The following is an 18,587-nucleotide window of genomic DNA, read 5'->3' as shown; positions in this document are numbered from 1 at the left end:
GACAAGCTGGAGCGGGCGGGGGTGGCGCACCACCTCACCACATGGATCCAGGACTACCTCACAAACCGGCCACAGTATGTGAGGACACAGGACTGTGTGTCTGACGTGCTCCTCTGCAGCACGGGGGCCCCACAGGGAACTGTCTTGGCTCCCTTCCTGTTCACCCTCTACACCTCGGACTTCAACTACAACACCCCTACCTGTCACCTGCAGAAGTTCTCTGACGACTCTGCGATTGTCGGCCTCATCACAGGTGGAGATGATCGGGAGTACAGAGAACTTACTCAGGGTTTTGTGGACTGGTGCCAGCAGAACCGCCTCCTGATCAATGCGGGGAAATCCAAAGAAATGGTGGTGGATTTCGGTAGGCGCCAGCACTCTTCACCTGCACCAGTGAATATCCGGGGAACAGATGTTGAGAGAGTCTCAATTTACAAGTACCTGGGTGTTCATCTGAACAATAAACTGGACTGGTGCGACAACACAGACGCCCTCTATAGGAAGAGTCAGAGCAGACTCTTCCTACTCAGGAGACTGAGGTCTTTTGGGGTTCAGGGGACACTCCTCAGGAACTTTTATGACTCGGTGGTTGCATCGGTCATCTTCCAGGGAGTGGTCACCTGGGCAGGCGGCGTCTCGGCCCGGGACAAGAAGCGGCTGGACAAACTGGTCAAGAGGGCCGGCTCTGTCCTGGGCTGCTCCCTGGACTCTGTGGACTCGGTGGGGGACAGGAGGATGTTGACCAAGCTGTCATCAATGCTGGGCAACCCGGACCACCCCCTCCAGGGCACCCTAACAGCACTCCACAGCACCTTCAGTGACAGACTGTTACACCCTCGCTGTGCAAAGGAGAGATTCCGCCGTTCCTTCTTGCCTGCTGCTGTCAGACTCTTTAACAAGAACATTGTGCAGTCTCTACAAACTGGCGGACATTAGTGCAATTGTGCAGTCCTGCACCTGAGCTCATATCGTGCAATACCCAATATTCCCCACTACTGTAATACCGTGCAATACTCAACATTCCCCACTACTGTTAGTCTAGTTTTATTTTTATCCAATGCTGTTCCTTACATTTCACTACAGCACTGCAGCACTGTCACTTAGAGTATTTTTTCCTCTGTACTATGTACAGGCCGAAATGAGTGTTCCTCATATTTTTTATGTAGATGTAGGTTGGTGTGTATACACATGTGTATATACACATGTTACTGCGTATATCTACATAGGTTTGATTCTAAATGTTTGCCGTCAATGTTATACATTAATGGCCACATTATGCCGCCGCCCCTGTGTGACCTATATCTTTGCTACTGTAACAATGAAAATTTCCCCACTGTGGGATCAATAAAGGCATTCTTATTCTTATTCTTCTTATTCTACTTTCAGTTGCTGTAGTTTAGTCTTCTCCTCCTCAATCTTGGCTTTCATTTCCAGCTCCTCTCTTTTTATTGTTGCAAAAGCCAGTGATTCCTTTATCTTCCAATCGCTCTCCAATTTGCTCAATTTGGCTTCCTGTCATAGTATTTCTCTCGAAACGCTGGCTTGCTCTACTTTGGCAGCAAGTTCAGCCTCTGCCTCTACTCGACTGCTTGAGCCAGATGATCCTGATTGTTGGGCAGAAATTGCTGTTTCTGTCTCAGTATTTCCAAAAACGGAACCATACTCCGTTTTATTTAATATCATTCTGACTATTTCCTTTTCAAGGTGATCATTAAATGTTTCTTCAATAGTCTCACGTCTCCTTTGAATGAGTTCACATATTTCACTTGGAATCACATTGCACGTATCCATCCTTTTCCATTCCATCCTTTTAACTATTTCTTGAGTCATTGAGTAGTGTTGTTTCGATGCCATTTTTTGACCCCGATACCGATTCCAATACGCAGCTGTGCGGTATCGGCCGATGCCGATACTGTACAGATGCCAGAGTTTTGGAAAAAAAAAAAAAAAAAGATATATATGAACATTTTTTTCTTGTAATTCTAAAACTGCATACTCACTTGGATGTAAAACCATTGCGATCATGGCTTGGTCAGACTTAAAATCCTTTGTGAAACAGGAAAAAATAAGAAATAATATACACGTTGCAGGTGCCAAAATCCAAAATTGAGCAGGGTTTGTTGTTGCGGTCCATTCCCCTTATTCATGCTCGCTGCCGCCGCCGCCGCAGGCTCTTGGTGGTTGATCACATGTTTCGTCCTCAAGTGTTTTATCAGGTTTGACGCATTGAACCTGGCCACTTTAGTTCCACCTCTTGCAACTTTCGCACCGCTAATTTTGCACTTAGCTGTTGTACTCGCTGGAGTTTCTATGTTGAAGTACAGTAGTTCCATATCGCCAATGACATTATTTCTCCTGTACCTCACAGGTTTTTTTTTTCACTCAATTACATGAAAAAGCAGCCCCGCCATTGGTTAGGAGTGTCCGCTCTGGGCCAATAGCGACGGCTAATACTGAACAGTCACCACACACCAGTGTCGTGAATGAGCAAGATACAAGGCACTGCATTCAATGTAAATTGAGCAGGGTTTGTTGTTGCGGTCAATTCCCTTTGTTATTGCTCGCTGCCGCCGCAAACTCTTGGTGCTTGTTCACATGTTTCGTTCTCAAATATTGCATCAGATTTAACGTATTTAACCTGGCCACTTTGGTTCCGCCTCTTGCAACATTCGCTCTAGCTGGAGTTTCTATGTTGAAGTAGTTACATATTGCCGACATCCTGTACCCCACTGTACCCCCCCCCCCCCCCCCACACACACACACACACACATGAAAAAGCAGCAGGGAGCAAGATACAAAGCGCTGCATTCAACGTTCTTTACTAGTACAGCATCGGAAAATGGTATCAGCACGTTATTTGTAAGTACTCGCAGTTACCGTTACCAGTGTTTTAATGTGGTATCGCGATACCAGTATCGGTATCGGAACAACACTAGTTACAACGGATGGGCTCGTAGTTCAGTTTGACGACTTCATGTTTAGCTTTAATGTCGTGGCTGGCCTTATTTAGATGGTCTAGCGAGAAGAAACATTTTAGCCCAGTTCTAATATCTTGATCCAATTCTTTCCAAGACTTGTAAGCTTTGTTAAATGTATTTTGACGTTTCTTTGCTTCCTGCTCTTGCATCTCTTTACCCTTTTCTGTTAGATTTCGTTTGAATGTAACTGCTCCAAAGTATGCATTTCTTCAGCAGATAATGACATTTTGTTTCTTAACGTGTATGTTCTCTTTAATATAATGTCTGATACTAATTTTCAGTTAGTATTGTACTTTATCTTCAATAGTTTACTCACGTCAGACATTTACACAATTTTAGCACTTAGTTAAATCAATCATATATATCAAAATGTTATGAACTCAAACACTGCTGATACACTACGGAAGATTACACTTCAAAAGGGTAATGGCAAACAGACCCATACAGTTTATGAGATAGCAGTGATTCAACATAAAGATGGCGAGTTAACTTGTGATTGACAACAGTCTTTACTTGGAATGATACCAAGCAGTTTAGTGTGTCGACAAACCAGGAACTCGAGATGGCTGGCAACGAGCTGGCGGTGATCTTGGCTAGCATGCAGATCCACTGTCAAACTCTGGATTGGACGCAGCTGGTACACTGGAGTTCTTAATTGTCATCAAGGGACCAATCTTCGCTTGTTAGCGTTGAGTTTTCACTCGGCGTTGAGTTGTACTCACAAGCAGTCGAGTTTTCACTGTAGCAGTCCCCCGGAATGAATGATGACCGAGGTTTCCAGACACGTGCATTTGTCCCTTTTATATTGAAACTTGATTGTTTAATGTGAGTTGGCAGCACCGGGAAAACTACAAATAGAAAACAAATAAATGGTCTAAAACAAATACAAATACAGTGACTAATTGCATCATGTATTCAGTAAATTAAATCACCACCCAATATCAAACAAAGCAGTCAAATTGGGTGAAATGAAATGAAACAATAAATCACAAAATTAATTGTCCACAATCATACCTCGCTCCGCTTTCCAAGGGGTGCAAGTTCCTCCGGTCAAAGCTTAAGTCCAACGTGGCCATCGCCACTACCACTCAGTTGTATAAATTAATAAAGTGCATTTATTGAATGATTTAACATTTAAAGAAAAATTGGAAAAAGTTGTAAATAAAGCGAATAATGAATTCCAGAAAGCCTCGTTTTTTTCCCCCCCTGCAAAGACTGTCCTCCTTGGAGGCATATAGTATAGCACAGAGGGTTAGTGCATGGATGGTAATTCTTTCTCCTTACCTGAAAATGGAAACACATTTGTTATATGACATTTTTAAAACAAAATTAAAAATTATTTTAAAATAATGCATGACCACATAAACTACTCAATGAGCAGTGTACATCAGTTATCAGGACACAGCGTCGGGGCCTCGTGCCTTGAGTCCAATTCAGCAAGGCGTGCAGCAAATACTACTACTACTAATAATAATAATAGTAATAATACTTTAATTAATAACTAATTTTTATTATTATTATTATAAAATAATACGAATAAGTACCATCAACCTATTTATTTATTGAATTTTATTCTCATGTTGATAGAATGGATCTCTTGTGTTAACATTGGTTCAAGGCTAAATTAAATAAATCAAATTAAATGCTGTTTTGTCATATCAAGGTTTCATCTACACCCAAGGCGTCCTAGAAGACATGTGGGACCGTAAAAACACTTCCACATTCCTGGCCCTTCAGTGTGTCACTATTTATTTTTCCTTTATTGGAACATTTTTCATGTGGAGCATCACCAGTGTCCTTTCTTTTTGCAGGAGATCTCCGAAGTAAAAAGCCGCTAGTCAATCAGACAATCCGTGAATTGGTATCACCTGTGGTTGCTTACTGTGCGCCGTCCAATGTCAAATTTACACATAAATTACAACCTGTAACCAGCTGTAATGACATAAATGCAAATATACTTACAAGATTAATCAACTCCTTCGCTGGTCCTCGCAGTTTCTGTTGCAGGACGGATTGAAAAGCTCACGGGTGCCAACAGACGTTCAGCTTGTCTTTCGTTTGCTTAATAGATGCTGGACTCTAATTAGCTTTGGCTTCACAGGTGTGATGTGAGTTTGTTGCGGTGGTTCGATTTTGGTCAAGCTTGAGCAAAAAGAGGACGAAGCAGATATGTGTGTGATTGGCTGTTTGCTTGAAATCAGCATGTCCCAGGCTCAAGGTAGCACATAGTCGCCCTATTCCAATGTTTGCAATGATTCTCCATACGCATTTTTTCTATAGGATATTTATATTTTCAATTTTCCATGAAAGAATGAATGAATAAATAAATAAATAAATGAAAACAAAAAATTTTATTAGCTTATTTATTTATACCAAAATTACACCATGTATTGCTTAAACACTGACATATCATGTTATTATTGTAGTATGACTTTATACATAATCATTTCGTGCAAATAACACAATGTCAGGTGCTTCGCCTGTCCTCTTCTGTTCGTCGCACCACACCCGCCTTCCCCTCGCTCATCCCCCTTGCTACAATGCGCTGTCCCAATTGACTCTGTGTGGCATCAGTAATGGTTAAAGTAGCGGGCAGTGTGAATGTAGCATGACAAAAGTATCCACCTCACACTCAAAAAGAGCATCTATATGTAAGGGATAAACTAGTGTTGCATGGGTTACCGGTACCAGTAAACCATACCGGGATTTTTCGGCACCAAAATGGCTCAATGCCATTTTTTTTTTTTTTTAATACCGTTATCCAAACAAACAAAAAAAACACATACATAGGGGTGGGCGATATGGGCAAAAAAAATATATTTCGATACGTTTTCAAAAAACGTATAACTATAACGATAATTTGACGCTATTCTACAAAAAACATTTTAATCTGCATTTGCTTCACAGACCAATTGTGTATAGACAGCGTTTGTGAGCAACATCTCTTTTAAATTGCTAAATACAGCTTCTGCAAAACATAATGATATTCTATGACAATATTTAACAACAAAAAATGATGGATAGACTTACGTTGATTTTTGGGAATATTTATGTCATTTAAATGTCTCTGCTGTTATTCCATAATGATGTGACATTTTGAGCTGCGATAAGTACTGGTGTACCACTGCCAACTACTAGAGCAATCAGAATGAGAAAAATATGTTAACTACAGCAATCAGAATGAGAAAAAATGGATTTGATATGTGACGTGACTGTCACCCAGTGAGAGAAAAAAAAAGACGTCATGACAACACCCATTCTCATACATTGGCCACCGTATTCAGAATAAAGTTGAATAACAAAACTGCAATTTACCGAAAAGTGCATTTTCCCACTCATTCATCGCTGTAATTTGTAGCCTTGTGACTTTATTCCTGTTTGCATGTATCCTGGCGTCACACTAATAAGCCGCCGTAATTTGTGCAACATGTGCAGATGGCTCAATAAACCCGTGTGTACATTTTCTGCTCGTGACATTTAAATAGAATAAATAAATGCAAACTAGTTTTCATTAAGTTTAATTTGCATGTAGTCTATAAAATATAAATAATCAAGTGTAGAAAGAAACAATGTAATATATTTATCTCACTCCCCCACAGGCCCACAAACAGATGCATATCCTAATAATTTGTAATGAATAAAAAAAATAGTTTGAAGTTGTTTGGTCAGCTATTTTGCTGCTTTTGCTAATTTTAGATTTTTGCCAAGGTAGCGTTTTGGTACCGGTATAGAGGCACTTTATGCAGGTATAGTATCAAAGTCAAAATTTTGGGATTGTGACAACACTAGTATAAACTCTGTTGTGTTGCTTTCATACATGGCGTGAATGACGAATGCCATGTAGAAAAGCCACTGATGTTCAATTCGAGCCACGTGGCGAGTCAGCATCGCTCACGGCACTTTTCATAGTGTTGTATCTGTAAATTATTTCGCTAACAAAAAAAGCCCTTGTTTTTTTATATTTTATAGTTTGAGGTGTAAAAAAGCAACAAATTTCATCATCACTGTCACTGTTGTGCTTGACATGTTACTTTTGATAAAAATAATTTTTTTTCTCCTTTTGTAATCAAAAACCAACCCATGTTCTTCTGCTGATTATTCAAGTATGGAAAAAGATGGTGAAAAAAGAGAATGTACTTTTTCAGTGATTATATTGTAACAGAACAAAAAATGTTTTCAAACTCACTGATTGCTGAAAGTCTAGTTCATGTATGACGTTTACTTAACAGCAAATGCAGTTTTAACGGGTTAAACCCAAAGCCAAAAGCAAGCACTATCTAATGTTTAAGCAATCAATCTAAAAGGCAAGACCTCAGCAACTAGAAACACCCATCAGTCACATGTTGCAGAGCTCCGGAGGATGAAAAAAGCTGGTACGCCACGGAGCGGTGGAATACTGTATCTCCAGTGATCTACTCGTTCATAAACAGGCTTACCGCAACCATCAAAAATGATATTCTAAACAGTTATTTTCAGAAAAAAAAACATGCTACTCAAACATCCGACCCACACAGATGCTGACGACTTTTCCAAAACCTCTGAACACTTCTGTATTCTCAGCTCTCACTTAAAGGTTTGGACGGTTAAAAGCACGAGGACCTCTACATGCACATTGGATCCTCTCCCTACTTCACTACTCAAATCAAACATCACAGCCATCAGTTCACTAATCACAGCAATCATTAACCAGTAACTCAAAGCTGGTCAGGTCCCCCCAGCTATCAAAATGGCAGTCATCCACCCCCATTTAAAAAAGCTCATTGTTGACCCTGACATCTTAGTCCACAGGTGTCAAAGTCCGGTCCTCGAGGGCCGTTATCCTGCATGATTTCCATCTGATCATTTGAATCAGTTGCGTTGCAGGAGGGAGAGACGGAAAACATGCAGGAAAGCGGCCCTCGAGGACCGGAGTTTGAGACCTATGTCTTAGTCCATTATAGACCTACTAAGTATTTCAAACCTCCCGTTCCTGTCCAAAGTCCTGGAAAAAGTTGTTCTAGTCCAACTTCACAATCACTATGAACAATTCCAGCTCACAGTACAGAAACGGCCTTGGTCTACATTATAAACAACATGCTTATGACTGCTGACCTGGGCTCACCATCTCTCCTCCTCCTACTGGAGCTGTCAGCTGTCTGACACTGGACCACACCATTCTGCTACATCGGCTTCAGACTATGGTTGGACTTTCTGGGACCACTGTTGCAGTATATCTCATGAACAGAACAGAGCCCAAGTACAGACAAGATCATCACTGCACGCGGCAACCTGTGGAGTTTCACAAGGCTCAGTCCTTAGTCCAACCCTTTTTACAATCTACTTAGGTCACATAATCCAAAAACACAGTGTTTCTTTCCACTATTATGCTGATGAACATTGTACATAAAAATTGATTCAACACTCCCCCTCAGCCTTGCCATTTGTATTTCAGGCCTGCCTAGAGGAGATAAAGGCCTTGATGGCAAACAACGTTCCCCAATTTAACAGCAACAAAACTGAAGCCATCGTCGTTGTTACCCCACATCAAACCAAATCACTCTCCTTCAGCAACATCCCCATTTTTGGTCCTAACATTTCCCTGTCCTCCTCTGTTACAAATATGAGTCAGACTCTCACATCTTTTATTTCATACTCACTTCTACCACCTCTGTTCCCCCTCTTCAAAATCATAGCCACCATCTGCTGAGAAGTTGATCCATGCGTCTGTCTCCTCCAGGTTGGACTACTGCAATGCCCTCCTTGTTGGGACCCCCGGCAAGAGCAAAAGCTACAGCATATTCAGAACTGTGCTGCCCAGGTCCTGACGAGTAGGCACAAACACAACCATATCACGCCTGTTCTAAAATCCCTCCACTGGTTGCCAAGCCAATACAGAATACACTAAGCACTGCCTTCTGACCCATACATGCATCTATCGCATGTCTCCGCGGCCCACTCGAAGCGTCGACGACTCCTTCTCCACCTACTGCCTTCACCAAGCTAGAACCAAACTCTCCACTATTGGGGAGAGAGCATTCCAGACAGTTGCCCCACGGCTCTGGAATGCCCTACCAGAGACCCTGAGGGCGCCACAAAATGTGGAGGTCTTTAAAAATGCCTTGACATTTCTTTTTCAAAAAAGCCGATCAGACCTCTTTTAATGATGATTGCAAATTAGAATTTTAAACTGTTACACTTTGTCTGAATTGTTTTTTAACCCTTTATATCTTATGCCCTGATTGTTGGCCTTATATTTTAAAACTCTGCTATTTTATTTACTGTAATTTTTTTTTTAAACTTCTACTGTAGCACTTTGAGATCTTCCTGAAATGTAAAGTGCATTATAAATTAAATGTATTATTCCTTTGTATTATGTTCCAATCATTTTGCTAATTTCAAAAGTGACCAGAAATTTGCCAGAATTTCCATATTAGTCACTGCGGGCCTTTGCCTGGGTATTCTGGACTCACCTTTCTCGTAGGTTTAACAGAAGCAGTAGAAGTTATTCTTCAAAAGCAGATGTAATACAACTGACGCTAATAAAAATCTTCCAGATTGCGATTGCATTAACGGGGAAAGCGAATGTATACAGCACCTTACAAATACAGGTTTTATTTGTGCATTGTGTTGCTGTACATGTCGTGCCACTCAAACTACTCGTGCTGCATAGCTTCTTCAAATCAACTCACTATTTCTAAATGACATTTTTACTCACCATTGATGATTCTAGCCACTCTCCAGAGACGCAGCAGGATAAGTAGACCCATTCCATCAAATACATCATCATGGAAGATGAATACTATGTCCAGCACAAAAGACAGCATCACCACCAGAGCATCAAACACCTCGAACTTATGTTGGAAGAACTCAAGGCGATATGCAAACAGTTTGCCGGCTATCTCCACCATGAAGAATGTGAGAAGCGCCAGGCTCAGGTAGTGAAACACCTGCCAAGTGAGTTATTGATTACAATCAATTATTGTATGGATAGTAGTAGAGTTTAGGTACAGTAAGAAAAATAAGTCTTTGATAATTGGCATGTATACATCTTAACAAGGAGTCAGTTTATCAAATACAAAATTCAAGGGGAAAAACACTATGGAAAAGTTGCAAATTAACTTGTGTGTGAGTGAGGAAAACAAATATTAAAATACCCAACCAGAAATAAGACTTGTATATGGTGTAGAGTCAGTAGGGATCTAGATTTATTGCACTTTCCTGATCCTGTCTACTTATATCCTTATTGTTTTAAGTCTGTTGCACAACAACTCAAAGGTTCAGCTCCCTCCTCAGTTCTAATGCTTTACTACAAAGGTCTGGTGATTGGCCAGGCCACTGTTTTGCATGTGATTCTTCTTGCCCCACTCCTCTGTTGCCTTGGCCATGTGTTTTGGACATTTGCATACTGAAAGACAAATCCAAAACCAGTGGACAGAACCACAGTGTTCTGTCATATGTAGGGTTGGGCACCGAGAACCGGGAATCAAGTGGAACCGGGACCATCATTCCGGTTCTCCAGGAACTGTTCAGATTTTAGAATGTCAGTGCTAAGTTTCCATTCCTAGTTAGCCGCGTGGAAGAGCTACGAACGAAGTACGACCGTTTAAAAAAAATAAAATAAAAAAGTGTGCGCACACGGCACGCAGCCCCGGGCTCCTGCCGCCGAAGCTGCGTCGTAATAGCACGGAAGCTCGCCCCCACTCGAGCTGCCGTGGTCCGCTCGGTCAGCACCTCCACTCGCTTCGTACCGGCCGGCAAGTGACCCTGGGCGTGTGCCCGGCCCTTCCAACGGATCTCCACAGCTGCGGCGGCCGCTGGGACAGCAGTCGCCCTTCGCAGGGCGATCCTGCCCGGGCCGGCTGGCTCATTCGGCGGCCGACACCTAGCCATAGAAGTGACCCAAAAGCTCATGACCCAAAAGTCAGAATAATTTTTTTTTTTTTTCTTTAGAATCGGAATCGAGAATCGTTAGGAACCGGAATCGAATCAATGAACCAGAATCGTCCAAATTCAAACGATGCACAACATACTCATATGGAAGAAAAAGCCCTCGACCACAATTTCAAGGTACATAAGTAAATATAGGTACACCTAAAAATAAATAAATTAATTGAATATTGTGAAAAAGTTCAATATTTTTTGTCAGTTATTTTAGAAAGTGAAATTGTTACTTTGTAAAGATTCATTACACAGAGTGAAATATTTCAATCTTTCATTTCTTATTCGGATTTTTATGGTTACAAATAATCAAAAGGTAAAATTCAGTGTCAGAAATTATATCAATTAAGACCGATCAAAACAGGAAGCTTTAAGCACAAATGTCAGGCTTCTGAAAATTATGATATTTCTATGCATGCATGCAACACTTGGTTGGGCGTATTTGTGCATCAATAACTGCAACAATGCACTGTGGCATGTGGCCTGCGGCAATGTACAGGTGTAATCAGTGTTGCCAACTCCTCAGTAAGGAAAGTAGCTACTGGCTGTCCTAAAAGTCGCTAAGCGACGCCATCACCCAATTCGGGTAATTGTACTTATGGCTGCAGTTCAGACTGAGCCATGTTAAACTAGAGAGCTAACGTTAGCTTGTGTCACGGAGAAATGCAAACACACACTGAACTGTCTGGATGAGGTGAGTATATTTTATATGCATTTATTTAGATAATCATCACAGATGAAATGCGAGCTACTGTCATTAACCATGTCATTGTCCATGGAATGTCACTGAGAGAAGCTGGACTAAGAGTCCAACCCAACCTCAGCAGGTTCTCAGTGTCCACCATAATTCGGGCATTCAGAGAACACAACAGGTATGTACTGTAGTTACTTTTCTCTAAATGTTTGTAGCCCACAATGTAAATTGGTTTTACCACAGTACATTTTACTTGGGGAGACTGGACATTTCCATTGATGTTTGTATTGTAGATTGTAAGTCTTTTTTTGAAGAGTGAAAGCATATTTGTTTCTATAGGGTTGAAAGATTGTCACATCATGGTGGAAGGACTCCCCTGTTCACAGCGCAGCTAGAGATCCTCATTGTCATGGTACGGGAAAACAACATCATCAGACTCAGAGAAATACAGGAGAGAATCATAGCTGACAACGTCAATTTTGGGGGCAGTGACAGAGTCAGCGTGGCCACCATAGACAAGAGTCCTCCGTCACCAGAAGCTACGCATGAAGCAAGCTTATAGAGTTCCCTTTGAGCGTAACTCGGACAGAATCATAGAGCAACGTTTCCAGTATGTGCAAGTAAGTATACATACCGGTACACAATGTTGATTGATCACAGTACAGTGGGTGTACAAGCTCACTGTGCTGCACAGTAGCCCACAGTGTACTGTAGTACTCCTTCTGTGACACTACACATGCTCTATTCATTTCCACAGAGAATCTTGGGGTTGGACGCCATGATGAGAACTCAGGAATATATCTTCCTGGATGAGGCTGGCTTCAACCTCACCAAGAGGAGGAGAGGCCGTAACATAATTGGCCAAAGAATAATTGTGGACATTCCTGGCCAACGTTGGGTGAATATCTCCCTATGTGCAGCCATGACCTCAGAAGGGCTTCTCCACAGGCAAGCTCTCCTCGGGTCCTTCAGCACCCAGCGTCTCCTCACATTCCTGGGAGAGTTACGGGACATCCTGATTGACCGTGAGCGGCAGAATCTGGCTCCAGCACAGCCTCCTCCCGTCTATGTCATCATCTGGGACAGTGTCAGTTTTCACCGCACCAACCAGATAAGAGAGTGGTTCAATATACACCAACAATTCGTCAATGTATGTCTGCCACCCTACTCACCTTTCCCCAACCCCATAGAGGAGTTCTTCTCATCATGGCGGTGGAAGGTGTATGATCGGGAACCATATAGTAGAGAGAACCTCCTCAGGGCCAAGGACCTGGCCTGTGATGATGTGGGGGGTCACTCAGGCTGGGTCCGGCATGCCAGAGCTTTCTTCTCCCGCTGTCTGGCAAGGGAAAACATAGCCTGCGATGTGGATGAGGTCCTGTGGCCTGACCCCACCCGACGGCGTGATGGAGGGGCCCGTGCACAGGCCCCTCCACAGACCCCATAGTACCTCTTTACTGTACATAGTACAAGAATTTGTAACATCTATCCCCATGTATGCTTTTGTTCTCTTTTGAAATATTGTCATGTCATGTCATCTTCCAAACCGCTTATCCTATACAGTGTCGCGGGGAGTTGCTGGAGCCTATCCCAGCCGTCAACGGGCGAAGGCAGACTACACCCCGAACTGGTCGCCAGCCAGTCGCAGGGCACACACAGACACTGTCACTGAGCGGGAATCGATCCCACGCTGCCCGCACACAACTCGAGCGTGTGTACCACTACACTATCAGTGGACTCTTTTGAAATATTTGTTTTGGGAAAAGCACATTTGTACAGGTTTTCCTGAACATGTGTTTTCAATTTTTATTGAAGTGTGTGATAGATGTCCAAAGTGTTTACTTTTTTGCAAGCTGTGAGGACCATTTTGTGGTCAAAGTTTGGTTTTGGCCATCGGAGGAACAGTTTTGTGGTGAAAATTTAGGTTTTGTGGTTGAAAGTTTGGGTTTTGGAGTGAGAGTTTCGTTTTGCAAAGAGAATGCAAGTTTTTGTGGAGCTAGCTTGAGAAAAGTGTTTTGTGTTTAGAGTTTAGAGAAAACAGAGGGCAGTTTCCTGAAACGTGTTCTGACATTCGAGGAAAACTGTAAGACACAGTAATACATGACATGTTAAGCCAGAAAGAAACAAATAGAAGAAAGAAGATCAGCTGTTTCCCCTTGTTTGGACATTACCCACATCCAACGAGGTTTGTTTATTTTGTTTCTGTCAGTAAATTTGTGCAAGTTATGTTGAAGTTGTCTTTATTTTCTTCATGCTAATTATTGTTTTGTTTGTGTTTTTCCTGTATTTTTCACGGTGGATTCATCATATTGTCAAGGAACACTACATTCAGAAGTAAAAAAAAACCCATTTGTGTCTGTAGCTATGTGTAGCTATCCACCTTATTCCTGAGGGACCTCATGGGGAATTGGGCAGAACGTCTGGGAAGAGACTTCCGATAAAACTTTCCTATTTGTTACAGCAGGTTTTGTTTCACAGAGCGGTGTAATTTTGATGCTTTTTATACCCCCTTTTCTAAGCAGTCATTAGCCTTCATTGAATAGAAAAGTGTCTTGCATGGCTTGGGAACTTGTTGCGCTGTTGATGGTTGTACTAACCAGCAGAAGAAGTTGAATCTGTGACTACAAAAGCATTGTTTTTTTTTGGAGGAGAGAGTGTTGTTGTGTTGTTGTGACTCGCTAAAGCAACCCAGCGCCTAACCGGGAAGGAACACAGGCAAATTAGTCTGAAAGTTGTTTGAAAAGACCATCTCAACGTTGTACATGTGCTCCTTTTCATTTTGTGGACAAAGCACATCAAAACACTGGCATTGAACATTGTGCTTATGTGCTTGCATTGCAATATACCATAGGAGAAAACTCGCTGTGTATTAACATCAGGTATTGTTTTTGTGTGTGTATGGGACACATCACTTTATTTGTCAACCTCTGAAATTACTAGAAGCATTGCCACAATATTTTGGATTTTATGGACAGAAAGTGTTTTTTTCAGTAAGCTGTAGTGAGCGCCTGTGATGGTGAAGACGGTATGTTCATAAAATCCAAGCCGATCGTTCTATTTGCAACAGGCGTTTCAAGTTGAGACTTAGAACACCCAAGGTCTGGTCATTTGACCAGCCTACCTAGAACTTCCAAAGCCTGATCATTTGACCAGGAAGGGAGCGGTGTGTCGGGGGAAAAGCCAAGCTATTGTTATGTTAAAGTCTATTAGCCCCAGAAGGAAGGTCTGAAAAGGCATGTACAGTAAATGATGCAATCACTGCCACCTCCAGGGACTTGTTTTGCAAGATTTATTGACGAGAGTTTAGGCTAACTTGTAACTGGCAAATGTTCCCCTGCATGATCCACGCCCCAGTCCCCCTGCCCAACCCACTACCTACCCATTCTGAATTTTTTTTTTTAGTTTTGATTTTGTTCGTTGTTTGTATTCTGACCTGTATGAAATTTTGTTGCCAGATTTACTGTTGTGTTTTTGTGTAATGACAATAAAAGGAAGACTAAGTCTAAAGGAAATGCAAGACCAGAACTGAATAAAAAGAGATGTTCACATCAAATTGAAAGATTGACTGCAGTTTTATGACATCGAGTCACGTGAAGCTTGTTAACATTAAGCGTCCCGGTCAAGTGGTTACCATACAGTAGGAGGTTTGGCTGCAGACAGATACCGTTGCCTAAGTCTGCTTTACTCTAAATAAGATAGTGTCCAACCCCTTTTAACAAAACGCGACTAACTTTATTACTGTGTAGAAACTGATACGTCTCAGAGTTTTTTTCAGATTGCTGATTGCCTCATATCTGAAGCCACAGAGTTTGGAAACATGACTTTACTTTGCCGCTGGCCTCTTTTTTTATGTCATGCTACGTGCAATGCTACAATTATAAACGCAAATCCACAAGGGTTTTGTTTCACCAATATTGAATTACCTTTTAGCCTTAGCAATGAATGTGGTTAGCCACCAAGTATGACATGCGCAGGGCACTTACATTTGTTGACAAATCAGTTTTGAAGTCTGCATTGATGGTGCAGAGCTTCCTTCATGCACGGGAATCACTTGTCGCCGTAAATCCATATTTCAAGTAGGTCTTCTGGTATTGTCTTTGAAATGGACCTTTCTTTTTCTAATTGGGCACAGCCTCTTGTGTTGAATTTTCACAATGCCTTTTCCCCATTGCAAATAAACTTTCCAAACATGTCTATTTACTCATTTTTCTAGCTTGTGCATTTAATATTAGTGTTAGGCGACAGACACAACTTGACATGCGTCAGTCATAGGTGGATGTAACGAAGAGAATCCGGTCACTTTTCAAAATAAAACATTTTTCAGCCTCAAATAATTAATAAACTGGAAGTACTGTAAGGTTTTTGTTTTTTTCTTACATCTGTGCGGCCCTGTCTAAATTTTCCCACGGCCCGGTGGTTGGGTACCACTGCTCAACACCACGTAGATTTTCAATGGAATTCAGGTCAGGGCACTTTGCTGGCCAATCAGGCACAGTTCTTTTGGTGTGGGCAGGTGCCAATTCCTGCTAGAAAATAAAATCAGCGTCGCCATACAGCTTGTCAGCAGGGGGAAGCATAAATGCTGTAGAATTTCCCTGAAGATAGCTTAATTGACTGTGGACTTCAGAAAACACAGTGGACCAACACCAGCAGATGACATTAGGGTTAGGCATAGTTTGCATTTGGATATGTCCCGTTCTGATTCTTTGATTCGTTTCTAGTTCCAAACAATTCTCGATTACGATTCTTAAGACATTAAGGCCTAAAGCGCCTGGCTCAACAGCTCCTTAAAACCTGTTGTCTTTGGAATTACCCTCGAAAACCTGAAGTTTTCCCAGAAATCAACACCTCCAAAATATCTCAGCCCCTGTAGCAGATAGAAACATAATTGCAAAAGAATTTGAGCTTAGACATGCGGCTTTCACACAGGCCCGAGTTTATTCATTTTTACTGCTTCAATCAAATATGTAAAAATAAAGTGTCAGTGCAAGAGAAGCACAGCTTTTAATTAAAAAAAAAAAATCGAGTGATAATTACCATCCTCTTTTCTGTTACAAAGACGTCGATATTTTCATTGTCTAAAAAAATATAACTTAACCATATATCACGTTTGACTCGTTCTACTGTTTCAAAGTCCATAAGCGCATCTTCTATATCACTGTCGTTACTAATTTCAGAGCTCCCGCGACGCATCCGCCATTATGACTCGAAAAAATTCTGGAACATCCTCCGTGGGCTTACAACAGCGTCACGTGTATATTCTGATGCATTTCATTGGTTAAGAGACTGATAATTAAATAATAAAAATAAAATGACGTATACGCTCTTGTCATGTGGTGTGCCATGTCAAGGTGAAGTGATGGTGTAAATCTATATTGGTGAAAGCCCTAGGACCATAGGGAGTAAAACGCCTAATATTTTGAGTTGCATTTTTATGTATGAAAAGTGCTATATAAATAAAATGTGATTGATTGATTGATTGAATATGCAATTCCATATTTTAAACGCTAGATGTCGACATTAATCATTTGACTACTATACACCTGCCAGCTCGGACAATCCTGTACAAAGTTTATAAGCATATCCATCCATCCATTATCTGTACCGCTTATCCTCACAAGGGTCGCGGGGCGTGCTGGAGCCTATCCCAGCTGTCTTTGGGCAGTAGGCGGGGGACACCCTGAATTGGTTGCCAGCCAATCGCAGGGCACACAGAGACAAACATCCGCACTCACAATCACACCTAGGGGCAATTTAGAGTATCCAATCAACTTACCATTCATGTTTTTGGAATGTGGGAGGAAACCGGAGTACCCGGAGGAAACCCACGCAGGGACGGGGAGAACATGCAAGCTCCACACAGGGAGGCCGGAGCCGGGATCGAACCCACGACCTTTGAACTGTGAGGCGGACGTGCTAACCAATCGACCACCGTGCCGCCGTTTATAAGCATAGAACGTAGTAAAATAAACATACCAAAGTCAATGCCCTTACAATTATTCGTTTGATGTATATGCAAGTGTTTTTCACTTATTCCCCCAGTTACCTAAGGTAGTTAGTCCCCAGTGACATAAGCACAGAAGTGCTACAGGTCTAGTCTACATGTTGAGATAGAAACAGTAAATGTTGCTTAGAAACTGCTTTGTGTATCAGATAACTCATGTGCATTTGTTCTCAAAGGATGCCGCATGTGCTGTGAAAGTCAATATTAAGTATTCAGATTGTTTTATAAAATCATGCTTTTTTTTAAATAAGTGTTTTAGATGGTCATAATGTTGGTGTGTGGTCGAGCACCTGTTTGTCACAAACATGTTGACTGTTATTCACTTGGGAAACGATGTACTTGTTGTTCCTTAGATAATGAGGGGTTTGCTAAAGTTAGTCTATAATTAAGTGAGCCAAAAAGGGCCTGTTTACAAAGAATGATCAGACCAAAACAGACTTTTGGGAAGATGATAGCGAAACACTGGCTGATTACCTCATCGAAGCCACTGAGAAAAACAACTATGACGCATGCGTGGTTAGCTGAAGAGACAACGCCTAAACTATGTTTTTCTCATTTGATGCATGCGTGGTTAGCTGAAGAGACAACGCCCCAAACTATGTTTTTCTCAGTAAAAAAAAGCTTTAGCACATGCGCAGTTAATGTAAGAGCTTACCAAAAAACAGAGACTATAAAAGAGGGAGCCATAAAGGCCCCACGCCTTGTTCTTTTCCCCTGCCACGGTTACAAGAAGATGCTTCGACGAGGAGCCAATTTTGCATTTTTCTTGGGACACTTTTCCAACTCCCAAGCAAGAAGGATTATTTTTCCTCTTTTTTGGACATAACCAAAATACTGCTTCAATAAGGTAACTGAACAGAATTCACTTTATATCGCGCGCTTAGGAAATTGGCCAGTCAAGCATTTGAGTTTCTTACTTCCCAAAAGTTCCTTATTTTAATCAGGTTTGGGGCGATTAAGACTTGATCACTCTTGAGAGCTCACTTAAATTAAG

General features: G+C 41.7%; 1 protein-coding gene across 4 annotated transcripts in view; it reads right to left on the bottom strand.

Moving 5' to 3' along the window:
• The window catches only part of hvcn1 (hydrogen voltage-gated channel 1), a 58,189-nt gene that overhangs the window by 19,643 nt on the left and 19,959 nt on the right, over positions 1-18,587 (bottom strand). For all 4 annotated transcript variants that reach the window (XM_086024160.1, XM_086024158.1, XM_086024159.1 and 1 more), the window contains one exon: positions 9,673-9,904. In XM_086024160.1, coding sequence (XP_085880286.1) covers positions 9,673-9,904 — 232 coding nt within the window. The remainder of the gene's footprint in view (positions 1-9,672; positions 9,905-18,587) is intronic.

Source organism: Filicampus tigris, chromosome 2 (genome assembly GCF_054856515.1).
Source record: "Filicampus tigris isolate MCC_2025a chromosome 2, RoL_Ftig_1.0, whole genome shotgun sequence".
NCBI lineage: Eukaryota > Metazoa > Chordata > Actinopteri > Syngnathiformes > Syngnathidae > Filicampus > Filicampus tigris.
The sequence above is the reverse complement of the archived record's forward strand: the minus strand, read 5'-3'. Positions and strand labels throughout refer to the sequence as shown.